Source organism: Haliotis rufescens, unplaced genomic scaffold (genome assembly GCF_023055435.1).
Source record: "Haliotis rufescens isolate VD_foot unplaced genomic scaffold, xgHalRufe1.0.p SCAF_13, whole genome shotgun sequence".
Taxonomy (NCBI): domain Eukaryota; kingdom Metazoa; phylum Mollusca; class Gastropoda; order Lepetellida; family Haliotidae; genus Haliotis; species Haliotis rufescens.
The window spans coordinates 4,267,460-4,284,840 of NW_025963813.1; the positions used below are offsets into that span (position 1 = coordinate 4,267,460).

The 17,381-nt window shown below is 41.7% G+C and overlaps 1 protein-coding gene across 2 annotated transcripts in view; it reads left to right on the forward strand.

The window, feature by feature from the left end:
• The window catches only part of LOC124152332 (protein mono-ADP-ribosyltransferase PARP12-like), a 38,440-nt gene extending 27,935 nt beyond the window's left edge, over nt 1–10,505 (forward strand). For both annotated transcript variants that reach the window (XM_046525228.2, XM_046525229.2), the window contains one exon: nt 7,519–10,505. In XM_046525228.2, the coding sequence (XP_046381184.2) occupies nt 7,519–7,707 (189 nt within the window). In that variant the 3' untranslated portion in view covers nt 7,708–10,505. The remainder of the gene's footprint in view (nt 1–7,518) is intronic.
• Nucleotides 10,506–17,381: the final 6,876 nt, after the last annotated feature.

Below are 17,381 nucleotides of genomic sequence, written 5' to 3' on the forward strand. Positions count from 1 at the left end.
GAGATTCTGTGGTATCAAAGCTTGTGTGTTTCAAATTGTGATCCACACCAACATCATACATGTGTCCCTCAACTATGCCCTAGAGAGACTCATTGTAGTTTCTGCATCTCTAGCTGCAATATGTAGTACAGAGGAAGAAGTTGGGCCAGAGAAGAAGTGATTCTCCAGGTCATATTCTTCAGCTGAAGCGGCTGGTATTATCACACCTAAAAATAAGAAAAGTAGGTAACAATTTCTTCTTCAGATGACGACAGATCCTTAGTGGTCGTATCTGAGACGGCTGCTGAGAACCCTTCCTCACAGATGTCAGAGAAGTCTGTTGCCCTGTTCCTAAGCGGGTTCTACATAGACGTCCATGGTGGCAGACCTTCATGCAGGACCAGGCCTTTACGCAGCCTCAGATGTTGGTGTAGGACCAGGCCTTTACGCAGCCTCAGATGTTGGTGTAGGACCAGGCCTTTACGCAGCCTCAGATGTTGGTGTAGGACCAGGCCTTTACGCAGCCTCAGATGTTGATGCAGGACCAGGCCTTTACGCAGCCTCAGATGTTGGTGTAGGACCAGGCCTTTACGCAGCCTCAGATGTTGGTGCAGGACCAGGCCTTTACGCAGTCTCAGATGTTGATGCAGGACCAGGCCTTTACGCAGCCTCAGATGTTGGTGCAGGACCAGGCCTTTACGCAGCCTCAGATGTTGGTGCAGGACCAGGCCTTTACGCAGCCTCAGATGTTGGTGCAGGACCAGGCCTTTACGCAGTCTCAGATGTTGATGCAGGACCAGGCCTTTACGCAGCCTCAGATGTTGGTGTAGGACCAGGCCTTTACGCAGCCTCAGATGTTGGTGCAGGACCAGGCCTTTATGCAGTCTCAGATGTTGATGCAGGACCAGGCCTTTACGCAGCCTCAGATGTTGGTGCAGGACCAGGCCTTTACGCAGCCTCAGATGTTGGTGTAGGACCAGGCCTTTTTATGCAGCCTCAGATGTTGGTGCAGGACCAGGCCTTTACGCAGTCTCAGATGTTGGTGCAGGACCAGGCCTTTACGCAGCCTCAGATGTTGGTGCAGGACCAGGCCTTTACGCAGTCTCAGATGTTGATGCAGGACCAGGCCTTTACGCAGCCTCAGATGTTGGTGTAGGACCAGGCCTTTACGCAGCCTCAGATGTTGGTGCAGGACCAGGCCTTTATGCAGTCTCAGATGTTGATGCAGGACCAGGCCTTTACGCAGCCTCAGATGTTGGTGTAGGACCAGGCCTTTACGCAGCCTCAGATGTTGGTGTAGGACAAGGCCTTTTTATGCAGCCTCAGATGTTGGTGTAGGACCAGGCCTTTACGCAGCCTCAGATGTTGGTGTAGGACCAGGCCTTTACGCAGCCTCAGATGTTGGTGTAGGACCAGGCCTTTACGCAGCCTCAGATGTTGGTGTAGGACCAGGCCTTTACGCAGCCTCAGATGTTGATGCAGGACCAGGCCTTTACGCAGCCTCAGATGTTGGTGTAGGACCAGGCCTTTACGCAGCCTCAGATGTTGGTGCAGGACCAGGCCTTTACGCAGTCTCAGATGTTGATGCAGGACCAGGCCTTTACGCAGCCTCAGATGTTGGTGCAGGACCAGGCCTTTACGCAGCCTCAGATGTTGGTGCAGGACCAGGCCTTTACGCAGCCTCAGATGTTGGTGCAGGACCAGGCCTTTACGCAGTCTCAGATGTTGATGCAGGACCAGGCCTTTACGCAGCCTCAGATGTTGGTGTAGGACCAGGCCTTTACGCAGCCTCAGATGTTGGTGCAGGACCAGGCCTTTATGCAGTCTCAGATGTTGATGCAGGACCAGGCCTTTACGCAGCCTCAGATGTTGGTGTAGGACCAGGCCTTTACGCAGCCTCAGATGTTGGTGTAGGACCAGGCCTTTTTATGCAGCCTCAGATGTTGATGCAGGACCAGGCCTTTACGCAGTCTCAGATGTTGATGCAGGACCAGGCCTTTACGCAGCCTCAGATGTTGATGCAGGACCAGGCCTTTACGCAGCCTCAGATGTTGGTGTAGGACCAGGCCTTTACGCAGCCTCAGATGTTGGTGCAGGACCAGGCCTTTATGCAGTCTCAGATGTTGATGCAGGACCAGGCCTTTACGCAGCCTCAGATGTTGGTGTAGGACCAGGCCTTTACGCAGCCTCAGATGTTGGTGTAGGACCAGGCCTTTTTATGCAGCCTCAGATGTTGGTGCAGGACCAGGCCTTTACGCAGTCTCAGATGTTGATGCAGGACCAGGCCTTTACGCAGCCTCAGATGTTGGTGTAGGACCAGGCCTTTACGCAGCCTCAGATGTTGGTGCAGGACCAGGCCTTTATGCAGCCTCAGATGTTCATGCAGGACCAGGCCTTTATGCAGCCTCAGATGTTGGTGTAGGACCAGGCCTTTATGCAGCCTCAGATGTTCATGCAGGACCAGGCCTTTACGCAGCCTCAGATGTTGGTGCAGGACCAGGCCTTTACGCAGCCTCAGATGTTCGTGCAGATGCAGGCCTTTACGCAGCCTCAGATGTTAGCGCAGATGCAGGCCTTCGTCCAGCCTCCCGTCTCTGTCTCACACTTCTCCCCGTTCCGCTACCCTCATGCCTCCTTCCTTTTACAGGGAGTAGATATGTTTGAGCCTTCCTTTGCTGATGGTCTTTACATCTCCGCTCCCTCCAAGGATCTACCTTCTACTGATACAAGTGACATCTCTGGCAACAACCTAGAGTCTCTGACTCTACCGCCAATTAAAGCTACTTTGCAAGTGATTAAGAATATTAACGTATACTTCACCAAGGATACAAGGACTCCAGCTTTTACCAACCCCTCATATCAACCCCAACAAGTTTCACTTACACGGCATGACAAAGACTACACCTTACTATTGGACTCGAACTGGACACAAGAATTAGACAAGCTTTCCTTGAATTGACTGTGTCTTATTCTATTATTGAATTATCAGAATTCTGATCTTCAAACAACTCAGGATCTCAAGTTTCTTTGGATCTGATTCCTAACACAACAAAATTTAATTCAAGTCCCAGAAGATTGTTGGATAAAAATCCAGAACTGTTTTCCAGCAGCTATGCACAAACAGTTAATCAATAGCAAGTTCTGCTTGGCCTTCTCACATCAGCCCAAGCGCTCACGACGAGGGGCAGGTAACATCTTCATCCTATCCTGAGGTTCCTAATCCTTTCCTGGACCGTCAAGATCTCAGACTTCGACGACCACCTTGTCTCTTGCAATACTTTCACTGGTGGACAATCAAGTGGTACGTCTGCGGAGGAACCTTTTTGAACAAGCCGGTTTTCAAGCTTCACTTGTTTGTAGAGGCATCCTTGACTCAGACGTTGCTTCACTGCCATGGTCAGCAGTAGAGAAGCTCCTCCATATAAATCGATTGGAGTTTGGCACAATCATGGGAAAGACTTCACGCTTAAACGTTCCCCTCGCCAGCGCTGTTACCATCAGTTCTATTGGTCAGACACACAATGTGTCTTCTACTGCTTTTGGTCGCACCATACTGGCTGCCAAGAACCTGGTTTCCAGACCTCATAGCCCTTGGAGGGAACCCAGTTCTAAAGCTTACTTCATCCTTCATCCTCACTCAAGACACCTTCATCGTCAGCCAAAACACCTTCATCCTCACTCAAGACACTTTCATCCTCACTCAAACACCTTCATCCTCACTCAAGCCACCTTCACCATCACTCAAACACCTTCATTCTCACTCAAGACACCTTCATCCTCACTCAAACACCTTCATCCTCACTTAAGACACCTTCATCCTCACTCAAGACACCTTCGCCATCACTCAAGACACATTCATCCTCACTCAAGACACATTCATCCTCACTCAAGACAACTTCATCCTCACTCATCTGAAAAAGAGCTGCTGCATCTATATGATGATTAATGGAAGAGCTTCGACCAATTCCCATGAAGTAAAGGATTCTTAGCAGCTGAGGCCACTTTACCTCAAGTTGCAGAATTCCTCTGTCACGTCAGAGCAATAGATTTCAGTTGCACAAGATTCGACAATAGTGACAACACATCAGCCCATCTTGGTCTCTGTTGGGATTTCATAGCCAAGAATCAACTGCCAGGTCAGCCAGACAAACAGTTTCACAACCCGCCTTTATCATCTATCTTCCGTTCCAAAGATCCAGAGCATTTATCAGAGAGTCTAGTTAGAACCTTTACGTATGTTTTTACAAACGAGACGAATTTGACACGTCCGAAGTTAAGACGACTTTTCATCCTGAAAACAAGAAACACCCTCAAGAAACTGAGGGTAGCAGTTTATAAAAGAACCATCTTCTTCTGGTTGCGAGCAGTCATACCTTGAGCCTACAGAGACGCAAGTCTAGACCCTCCCTCGGCTTCCAATCCGCACAAGGTCAGAACTATCAATTCCACGTAAGCGTTCCATGGCAACTTCTTCATTCCGATGTTAAGGGAAGGAATGTTTCTGGAAATCGGACGCAGTCTTTGCCAACCATTATCTTTCAGACTTCGGCACAGAAGATATTGCCATGATTCACTAATTCGTACCCTTATGCCCCCTTTTCACTACGACCACGAATATCCTGAATCACCTGGAAACGGATATTTTCAAATTTGTGATGATTCGGCCAATAATGCAAACTTTCGTGGCTCATCAGGTTGAAAAATATGAAGAATGCCAGGAATGGGTTAAGAAACATGTACAAATTACAAGATACCTGTACAGATCATGCACGAATTGTAAGAATCACCTACAACTAAGTTACGAATATGCCGAATGTTGTTCTTACTTAACTCTTAGTTGACTCTGGACATTCATGGCTGTTTCGGGATGTTTTCGGGTTGAGGACAAGAAATTTTGGGAGCCACAAATTGCTGAGAATAGCCAAGAGTGCAAAAGAATCGACTACGAAGCTGTTTCGGAACATAAGAAATAATTATGAATGAACTACGAATGAGCCATGAAATTGCAATTAAGTGATCCTTCCACAAAAGGTTTTGACACAAACCTTCTCGGCGATTAGACCAACTCCTGCGAACTGTACAAATGTTTGGGAATCAAAGAAGATTCATTTAAGAACTTCAAGAAATGAATGCTCAACAATGGACAGACCCTAACTGAAGATAACAACAATCACACTCTCCCAAAATCATGCAGACTCGTAGAAGTCAGGTTACTGATTCATACCCACCGACTGAGAGTCCTTGCTCTCCTGTTTTACTAGGTTATTCAGAACATGAGGGATTATGATTGTATCAAGACCTTTTCTTAACACGAGAATCGTTCAAAGTATTCTGGAATATAATTCTATGCACTCTTGCACGACAGAATGATGTCCAAGAAGATTAAGAAGACCTTCCCCTGCGGTTAATTGAACAGATCACAATCTGAATTACGCATACGGTGGATCCCACCACCAAGCAGTGGGAATGAGTCAGGATAAGGTAAAATGTGTATTTTTTAGGGTAAAAATATCATTTATGCTTATCCTGACTCATATGCGTATAGCGCCTATCAAGCCGTCCTCACTTCCAGTAGACGTGTTCAGGCGTACGGGGAAGCGAAATGAGAGGGTGAAGAGTATACTGGCTTTGTCGCCTGCTTCCGGTGCTGCTGTGCGACTGAGGGGTTTGTTCTTGTGATTGTTTTCCTCTGTTCTTGGGAACATAGCACAGGAGTTTTCACTACCTTTTCAGAATGAGATGAGATAAGCACTTAGCATGAGTCAGGATAAGTATAAATTTTTACCCAAAGAAATACACTTTTAAGCATTTCCTTTTGGACAAGATTTGTTTATTTCATTTTATCTTTTAGTGACACTTTAGAAGCTGCAGTATCAATGAAGTCACAGTTGACCTTTGGAGGTCAACTTCTACTGTTTTATGAATAAAGTTTATATTTTCAATGCTATTTTACTTTGTCTTCATTATAATTGTTTTTGTATCCTGCTTCTGAGACCTGAGACTTAGAAGGAACAGAAAAACAAGAAAATATGTCAGTCTGACCTTGATCTCATGGTTGGTGGGATAGCCTTGTGGAGAAAGTGTTGGTTCATCATGCATCAAACCTGGGTTTGATTCCCTCTGTGAGAAGCCTGTTCTTGGTGTATTTGTCTAGTTGCTAGATTATCAGGAATAATAAATACATATATATAGCGCTGCAATTCACAAAATGAATATACTCTGTGCGCTTTGGCAACTGTGAGACTGCTGAAACAGAAATGTCTTAAGCTGAGATTTGAAAGAGAAGATAGTGGAAGCAGATTTCAGATTTTCTGGCAGATTATTCCTCAGAGACGCTGCAGGGTAGGAGAATGTTTTATTGCCGAAAGTACAAGATCTAACACAGGGAACTGGGAAGAGATGTCTTGTTTGTTTGTTGTTTATTGCTGCAGCTCCACATTATAATAGCTACATGGCGGCAGTCTGCAAATATTCATGTCTGGACCAGACAGTCCAGTGACTGACCTCATGGGTATCGATCTATGAAATTGGAATACGATGACATGCATCAACCCAGTCAGCACGTCTGACCACCCGCTCGCGTTAGTCGCCTCTCTGTGAAGAGATGTAGTTGTTGAGATCGGAGAGTTTGTGGAGGAGAATAAATCTCCACAAGGTTGCAAGGTTCTTGTCACACTTGCTGTCATTGACAAGGATATTATATCTGACTTGTGCAGCAACAGGCAGCCATTGCAGTTGGTCTCCATCAGATGCTGGGAGACATGATCAAACTTGGATTGAATACAATAATATATTTACATCATACTAAGAATTTAGAACCAATGCTGATTCAACTATTGTACTGTCACAAGGCCCTGTGCAGAGCTGAATCGCTAATTCATGGCTGGTTGTAGGTTCGAACCCCAAATTTCATGGAGTTGCGTCCGATAAAAATGCCCAAAACCTGTGGTCATGAATTGAAATCCTGGTTCCCCCTGATCATGTGTCGATGTTTATCATCCCCAAACCTATGCTTGTGGGTTTCACCAAAGTGGTAAATGTCTTAGGCCTCCATCACTTTGGGCTTTCCTCCCACATCAATCTGACACGCCATGATATTGAAATTACTGTTCGGCAGCATTGTGGCAAACTCAATCAGGGTTTACTACAGTCCTCTGATTATCCAGAGGTTGCTGAATTCATGGCATACGGTCGCACATGAAAGATAGGTCTGAAGATGCCTGATTTCAGAGCAAGATTCCACACGCCTGTTTCATTTATTACAGGTACTTGGAATACAGATCTGCTGACCCTAAAACTACAAATGTGGAATTAAAACTTCTTTTTTCTCATTTTCTAATTTCAATGATAAAAACAATGTTGGTCAATGGTTCATGGGAAGTAACCTTTTTCTTGGCATTAAAACATTCCTTCATGTCCTTTCTACATAACAATGACAATACTATCAAATAATCATTTTTGCTGAAACATGTATTTAATAATAACATGTATACGCCAAGTAACTAAAAATAACTCATTTTTTTATGTTTGATTTTTTAGGGGTCAGAAGGTCAAAGATCAGACATTGACAGTGACTTCATTGAGCAAGCATTTGCTAGAGATCAAAATGGCTATGTTGACTTCAGAGTTGGGACCAGCAATTACCGACTTCGATTTGCCAAGTTTCAACAAAAGAACAGAAGAACAAATACACGGAGACAAGTTCGACGGAGGCCCACCTATATGTGATACCGATGGATTTTGTATGTCTTTGTTGTTGAACTTACCTCAGCAGCATTAGTATGACCATATGATGGTGGCTTGTAAATAATTAGATAATTGTTTTGTAAGTTTCTGAGGTGTAGTATTTGAATGTATTATCATTAAGTTTTCTAAGAAAGGTTGAATGATACAAATAACTGCTGCTCCATGAAAACTTATACAGTTCTGAGACTTGTTCGTTGTTATGTCTGAGGTCGTCATTTAAGGTCAAGGTCATGAACTCTCAAGGTCACAGCAAGGTTGGTATCATTAAACATTCATATGAGAGATTGGCATGCAGTGGTCATGTGACTCCCAATTATGGATGATATCTGACTTGAGTGTTTCAGTTCACCTATTTTGTGAATTTACACTTGCCTAACATTTGTTTGTTCATTTTTTTTTGTTTTAAGCGAGTCAGCAATATTACAAGTGTATCATTACTACCTGTTAATAATGAAATCTGGACCAGACAATCAAGTGATTCATGCCATTGTTGGCACACTAACACACCACCAACCAAGTCTAGCAGGAGACGCATACCACACAACTCCCCCATGTGATATCTACATGAGACTAAAAGTGTATTTATCTCAGATATAAAGTGTGGTAATTTATATGTCCCTATGGTCCCTAATGTTATTTGAGTAGCATTTTATTTAAAAAGTTTCCATATTGAGCAGTGAATATAGGCTTGCTTATTTCTCTATCAAATTTAACCCATTATCTATGGTTTAGATAATCTTGTCTTTGATAATTGTCAGTTTTCTGATCATGGGGAATGTTGTAGTATGTGTATTAGCATTAGTTTAGTGATCTCATAACACATTTGTTTTGAGGTGCCAAAAAACGAACCCAAAAATATGTTTTATATCAGTTTTTTTCTACCCTTTCTATATTGACCTGATATTTTTTTCCATTTCTGTATTAGTGCAAAGACTTGGCAGGAAGAAATTAATTAATGAATTAAATCAGAATTGTATATATTTTATTTGTGGTCGTTTGGGTCAGTGGATCTGTAAATCAAGTTTGGCCAAAGTAGTATTTTTCAGATATTCATGGCTGCCACCCTCAGTACCAAACAACAAACCTCACATCATTTTGTTGTTCATGATCACCTGCATATGCAGAAAACTGCTACGTGTATTGCATGTGATTACTGAACTACAGTCCAGCGTGACCACAATCAACAATCAGGATGCTATAACACATTTGTGACCGATAAAAGTGACCATTCCTGTCTGTTCCTGATCAGCACCTACTATAAAAAAATGTGTCCATGTTGGTGAAAAATCTTGTCTTATCCTGAACCAGATCAGTCAACAGCTTATTTGCCTTCAACATTTTGTTTAAAAACTTTATGTATTCTGGATTTATTCAAATCTAAAACCGCCATGGAATCTAGGATTGTTGTGTCCATCATCTTATGATTCTATTCAATCAGAAAAGACTGTCAGCATGTTAGGTATACTGTGTAGTGAAACAGTTCCCTTCATAACTGAAGACTGTAAGTTTTCATTCCAAAATAGAAAAATATTAAGGTTAAAGTTTATATAACATGGCCAGCAGACATGATTTATGTTATATAATGTGCTGGTTATGGTGAAGTGAGGTGAAATGGGGTTTAATGTCGCGTCCAAGATTATTGCACTTATATTGCGATGTGCATGTACGTGTGTGTGTTTGTGTGGCTGCTTGTACTAGTCCGGACTGATGCCGATTTATAGTGCTAGCTCACTGAGATACCGTGCCTCAGTTTAACATGAATACCCCACTCAGACATAGTATACTCCGATATCATTTTGAATTTGTTTTAGTTAGTTTAGTTTTACAATGGCATATTAAAACATGTTGGTAAGATAAATTCATTGTAGTAGGATCGCATCGGGTACATAGGGAATTATGCATCCCTCTTTAGGTTTTTATACCACTCATCTTCGGCTCGTATTAAAACCTAACGAGGAATGCATAAAACCCCATGTACCTCATGTCCTGCTACAACAAATAGTGTTACTCTACATAAACAACAGATAAGAGATCCGAGTGTATGGTGCTTAAAAATAAAACTTTTTTTCCATTATACAAACTGTTTACAGATGAAAAACATCTAATCACCAAGAGAAACAGACACTGTTCTTAAACGTATTTAAAATTACACAAAACTCTGGAAAACATTTAATGATTTTGTATCTGATCTGTCTGTTGTATGTATCAAAATCGGAATAAGGGGTGGAATGGAGAGCGGTTTAAAGCATCAGGTGCTGAGATCGTATCCCCTTATTGACATCACTTCCCTTAGTGTACAGTACAATCACCCTATGCACTCCAAAAAGACCACTCATCCATTGATAAATGACCAGGGCTCACTTGCACAAAGCAATCTTAGCGCTAAGATGAGCGTAACTCCCATACTTTAACATAGGCTTACAATAGTCTTAGCGCTAAGATTGCTTTGTGCAAGTGGACCCAGATGGTGGAAGCAGGCATATGTACATACACCAGAAACACAAATATCAAAAACATGCAGTGTCACCCTGGACGAGTGACTTAGTTCAAATGTGCCTCTATTCAGTCGTAAGGGTCAACGCATACATTTTGTTTTTGAGATATTATAAAGTTTGATCTATATTTGTGGTGGCATGTAGTCCTATGCACAGAGCACAGGTCACAAATCAGGTGAAGTTCAGCAACATCGGTCGCGGAGAGTCCTTGGATGGATGACCATGTTTTGCAGCTTGGCTCCTGAGAGCCTCCATGGTTTTAGTCCTGCCCCACACTGAAGCATATGTAGCACATGTGGTGTCTCCTTGGACAAGTGACTTTGTTCGAATTATGCCTCTGTTTACCCAGCAGTGAATGGGTACCCGGTGGTTACCTTCTGATGCCTAACAGGCAGCTTGAGTTATATTCTCCCAGGGAGCTGAGAATGATTGTTGCGTGCACCCTGATCCATTGACCGGGGTAATAAATGTCTAAGCGCTTAGAGCATGCCGGTGCATGGAGAACAGCACCATATAAATGGGCTGTTGTTGTTGTTGTTGTTGTTGTTATTATTATTAAAATTATTATTATTATTATTATTATTATTATTATTATTATTATTATTATTATTATTATTATACCTTTGCACTTTAACCATGCTCCTAAATTCCCTCAGAAATACATATTTGGCTTTGTTAACATCTCTGAAATGGCCAGAATGTCAGAGCTGATCTTTGAATTGTTTGTTTTAGATTTAGAGTATGTGTTAATTTATTCATGTTAGTTTACTTACCAACATGAGTCCACTCAAATAAGTCAGTTCAAGGTAAAAACTTAAAATTTGGAATTTTGGGAAATATTAAATCAAACAAGGGTTGTCCTGTATAAATTGTCACCTGATATACCCAGCGTCATTATTGAGGGGTCGCACAGATAAGAAGAGATAAAAGAATTAAAATAATTGTCACATTGCTACTTGTCATGTTGTGCATGTCTGTAGGCTAAACCGGAGGCGGTCGGGTAGCCAAGTGGTTAAAGTGTTCGCTCGTCACATGGGTACAATGTGTGAAGCCCATTTCTGGTTTCCCCCGCCGTGATATTGCTGGAATATTGCTAAAAGCGGCGTTAAACCCAACTCACTCACTCACTCACTCACTCACTCACTATAGGCTAAACTATTGGTTACGTTCAGATGTCTGTTTCTCCATTACCTTCAATCTTGCATTATTTTAAAAGTCATTTTCCAGTTACATAAAATCATCCAATCAGTGTGACAAAAGCATAAACAACATGTTCTTCAACTGTTTATAACATTGTGAACATTCTCAGGCCTATTGACGATTGTTGGCATGTGTTCATGTTTGACCTTTGACATACCAAGGTGACCCGTCTAGGACTGGGACAGGTAGCCTGGGTACTCAGGTCGGGTGGGTCCTGAGTAGGACCCGGGTACCCACAGTACTACCCGGACCAGTGGTTAGTCACATGACACATTGTTTAATGACAATTGTGTTCCCAACTCTTGAGACCTACAGCGGGTACCCGGGTAGGGTCAGGTTATAGGGGGTCGGGTACCCAGGTAGTAAATTTGGACTCAGCCCTAGACCCTTCAATAATGATGCTGAGTATATATGCAAATAATGTAAATAATCCAAGTTTGTGTACTGTCATTCCTGGGAATCAGCTAATACGTAAGCCATGTAGTCACCCTTATATTTTGTTTGACTCCTGGCACATGTGACTAACACCCTGATTGTCATCCTGGATTATTCAGTCTCTTATATTCTTATTCTTATATGATACACATGGTTTCAGATACCTTTTTTAGCCATTGAGTATTCACTCATCTCGCACACTGTTTCACATGACTTTACACTAAAACTAGGCATGAAGTCCAATGAATTGAAACTGTTCTTGCATGATTGAAATTGACCATTTTCATAATGGTAGGATTTGCACATGTGCATGCACAGAGTAGAATGTGGAGGCAAGTGGTCCTTTCTGCAGCAAGCAGGTCACAAATCAGGCAAAGTTCAGCAACGTTGGTTGCGGAGATTAGTTAGATGGGTGACCATGTTTCGGCAGCTTGACTTCTGAGAGTTTCTAGGACTTCAGTCCTTCCCAACACTGAAGCCTATGTAGCACTTGAGGTGTCTCCTTGGGCAGGTGACTTTGTTTGAAACATGCCTCTGTTCAACCAGGGGTGAATAGGTACCCAGTTGGATGAGATGGTAATGTCAGTGTTAACCTTCCACTTCCTCACAGGCAGCATGGCTTGTATACTCCCCAGGGAGCTGTGATAGAAACTTGAGTGCACGCCATGGTAATAACATCTTCCCGAGGCAAAGGAGTTTACTGACTATAAAAGTCCAGTTTCCACCCTTGCCGAACTAGGCTGGTATTATGGAGTTACGTTTTGTCTGGACTAACGAGTCTATGCATAGTCCAATCAAATTCGCGCACCGAAATCAAAATCCAGTTTGTAAACTGTCGTGCAGATTTTGATCGATTGCAGGATTTGCAAAGTATGTGCATCGCCAATTCGTTGTCAGCAGATATTTTCCAAATCCTTTAATGTTTTTAATCAAGGTGATCACGTGATTTGATGCATATCACGATGTAAGACCCGTTTGATCACAATATATATCTTGATTATCGATCTGATCGTCCTGACTGGGTGCCACCATTTTGTGTGAAGCAAACGCAAGTGATACGAGCGGTGGAATCTGATTGGTCCATAGGAGAGGCTTAGAAGGGACATAATTGGTAATAGCTACTGACGGCGCAACGATCGAGCCCAGGAATTCCAGCCTAGTTCGGCAAGGGTGGAAACTGGACTTTTAAAGTCAGTTAACTTCCTTGCCTCGGGAAGATGTGGTGATAATGGTGTTACTTGAGCATGCATCAACAGATGGACGAAAGCATATTACAAATATCCATGATCATTGTCATTATAGAGCCCATATGACACATATGTATGATACACTGACACATTTCAATAGCTGACTTTAAAGAGACACACGTCACCACTACATCGCATGACAGCCCAGAGTATTCAGATGATGGAGAAACGTACTGTGTACCCGTATACAAACCTGAGAAGTATTAACATTGCATGTGCAGTAAAATAAACAGCACAGCACAGCAAAAGAAAGTATAGACTTCAAAATTGGATTTGACTGAAAAATTACAAACATCATCAAAACATGACAGGTCTGAAAACATTTGCTGAAATACTGCAAACTTTATGTCCAAAATACAACCATGATACCAGTAACATACATGCATCACCATCGAATAACCATATCTTGTTTGTTTCATTTTTAGCCACCATCAAACATGGGTGTATACTTTCATTTACCTAGCAGTTTAGTTCAAACTATTTTTTTACAAAGAAAGAATATTTGACTATGTATACATAATTTATTTGCATTGTCAAGATATTGCTTTCTTCGAAACTTTTCCTTAGGTTCCCTAAACTAATCATTTGAAAATATCAATGCGCCTGTTTATGATTTTTGGAGAAAGAAAAGTTGTTTTTCTGTCATGTTGCATATGAATCTAATCCTTTGTGGTATTATGATTATGAAATTGAGTTTCTTTTTTAAAATAAGTGTGTTTTGTATTCAGACTGTTCAATGCATGTACTCAAGTTTCCATAGTGATACTGGAACATTTTATATCTACATACCGTAACACATTCACTTCTACATACCGTAATCAGTTTTTGTTTGTGTTTTGTTGCAACACATTTGTGAAGGACATCAGCATATTTGAAGACACTTTTGTGTTTGGTAAATCGTGAGAACAACTTATTTTATTCCGTTTTCTTTTGCGATATTTTATTTCCAGATCCCATTCCCAAATATTAAATGGTCTGTCCCCTGCTATGAGGAATGTCCACCTGTACAAAATGACATTGACAGGGTTTCAATTTATGGCCATCCGAACTAATCTTTGTCACCATGGTTACATGCCGTCCAGAAATCCAGAAAACCCACCTCTTTGGCAATGACCATATGGACCATCCATCAACATTAAATGACATTTTATGTATCCATATATTGTTCATCTGGATTTGTTTGGAGTGACACCATCCATAGTTATGTTAATACTGAAAACACACTGAACTTTTTAAACAGTACCAATCAACCCAAACAACATCTGCTTTACAGAGGATGGCTTAGTGTCCGCTTTACAGCGGATGGCGTAGTGTCCGCTTTACACTAAATTACAGCGGATGGCTTAGTGTCCGCTTTACAGCGGATGGTTTAGTGTCCGCTGTACAGCGCATTCTTTACAGTGGATGGCTCAGTGACCGCTTTACAGCGGATGGCTTAGTGTCTGCTTTACAGCGGATGGCTTAGTGACCTCTTTACAGCGGATGGCTTAGTGTCCGCTTTACAGCGCACTCTTTACAGCGGATGGCTTAGTGACCTCTTTACAGTGGATGGCTTAGTGACCGCTTTATAGCGAATGGCTTCGTGTCCGCTTCTCAGCAGATGGCTAAGTGCCCGCTTTACAGCGGTTGGCTTAGTGTCCTCTTTACAGCAGATGGCTAAGTGTCCGCTTTACAGCGGATGGTCAGCTTGGCAACAATAGTTGACCTCGCTCAATATTTGGCAATAGTACTTGTTGGAAGCGCTAGCTGCATAGCAACATGGGTTGCTTGGCAACTGTAGTTGCAGGGTAGCAGTCACTGCATTGGTGAGCAACATGGATTGCAGTCAGCAGTCCACTAGTACCCCAACATTCACGACCATTTCATCAAGATAACATCTCCTGTCTTAAATTCAAGTTCAGCTATCATGCAAAAAATAATCCATATTAACTGTGATATGGATGTAATGTTGCTCATGCTTGTTTCTTTGCTCCGTGAAAATATGCCGTTGATCTTTTCATTGATTGATATTTTTTACCAATGTTATAAAATAAATTTATCAACTGTCACATGATCTTTGTTGTACTTGTGCTATCTCCAGTACAAATAATTGTCTGGACTGGACAATCCAGTGATTGATACCATGAGCAACAATCCAAGCCATCAAGGTTCATTGTTGTTTTTTCAAGACACCTTTAGGCAAGTAAAGAGCAGAGTTGTGTCCCTTTGTTGCAACAGAACCCTATGATTGTGGGTTTGAATCCTCATACGTCCCAATTATGTTTTCAGCACGATACCCATGCACTTGGGTTTTACCAAAGCGGTAAACATCTGAGACCTGCATTACTTTAGCCTTTTCTCCTACCTAAAACTGACACAGCGTGATATAACTGGAGACCTGGTCAAAGCGGTGTTGGACCTAACTGAAAAACAGACACACTCGCACGAATATGTGATTCAAACACATGATCATAGGTTTCTGGCACACCCGAGAGGCGCACAGCAAATTAAGTCCTTAGATGACTGAGCCCCATTCGAACCAAAGGCTGTGATACTGTGAAATGGTTCCAAGTCTGTGCATGTTACCCTCAATTAAAATTCAGCTTCGCTTGAAGCACTTGTAAAATCTCCTTTCCTTCTCGAACAGAAAGGATGCAAATCAAAGACATCTGCATAAACAGATTTATATCTACCAAGGACAACAGGCACCATATCATATTGATTGACATTTTATTTACACCGCTATATACAAAGTTATAATATCTTGAAGCAAGTGATATTTACTGCAGACAACCACGTGCAAAAGGAGGTCATACCAATAATGTGCCCGTGAAGCTGAAATCTTCAACTACGTCTGTAGTGATGATAGAAACAAACAATTTTTGCGTAGGGAAGTAATGTCAACATGATTTCAAAATAAGATATAAACAGGGATCTAGATTGCGTATTTACTCACACTTTATCATTCACATTGGAGATCAATATATTTTTACTCCCTTTGGTCCAATCTATGGGGTACTTATACACCAATGAGAACACATTTTTTAAACATTCATTTTGTGACATGCCTGCACATTCTCAGTAAATAACAATCTGAATAGGAAGCAATTAATAATTAATTGGGTAATGGTTATTTATTTTACTCAAATAGGCAGATTATTTGGAGCTCTGTAAAAATAGGGTTTTGATGCCACATTGAACAGTAGTTAGTTATCACATCATGTCAACTTTATCACTAAGGTGAAACCAACTAGTATGGGTATGGTGCTGACAAACCAAGAAACAATTAGGTAATCTGGGATTCAAACCCACATTGATTTCTGGCACAGTAACTTGGCAACAAGTACCATCTTGTAACGTCGTCACTGGTTATGGAACCACTGATCCAACATTCTATCCACTACACTATGGAGACATCCATATGATAAAGGAAGAATTTTCAATATTAAACATTCAACAAAATTCAAGCTATTTACACAGAGCCGACTCAGAAGAGCAGAGTTAAATAACATGATCATAGAGAAAAGTACAGAAAATGTATACAAAAGCAAAAGTTAGATATAACATGGCACAACAGCTCAAATAACAAACTAAACAAATCAGTGCTTTCTACAGTACTTTGATTACAGATCTGCCACCCCCCAAATAATTCACAAATGTGCAACAAAATTCTGTTCTTTCCACCAAGTTTCAATTTAGTGGAAAAAAGAACTCTTTCAAGCCGATCAATATGAGAAGGGAATTAACGCTTTCGACCACAAACCCCACCCTGACGATAGACCTCTGAGGTACCCTACTAACAACTACTAACCCACAAGGAGCACGTCTTCATTCAGTAATTTTCTTTGTTGTCAGGCAAGCAAACAGAAATGTGACCTCAAAATGTTTATTATCATCTGCAATTTAGAGTCGGCGGATCAGTTAAGTATGTACAATGAAACCTCATCAACACAATGTCTCATAAAAAATTACCAACAGTTCCAATAAGATAAACATGGTCATTATGTCACATCATCATGATCATCTTTCCTGCATCCTCAATACGTTCTTCAATAAGCCTTTGAAACATATGGCCGCTTTGCAGTGTAGTCTCCATTTTCAACCAACAAATCAAGACAGTCTGGTTCCAGCCAGATGGAAATCAGTGGGTAATCTGACCAATGAGCATTCAGCTGACATTGCACAAATTGTGATGTTAATCCCAGGTTGGCTTCTATGAGTACTAAACAGCCAAATTTCACCAGCATATGAGCTTACTAAAAATAGACATGTGTCACTACAACACCACATATCAGCCATA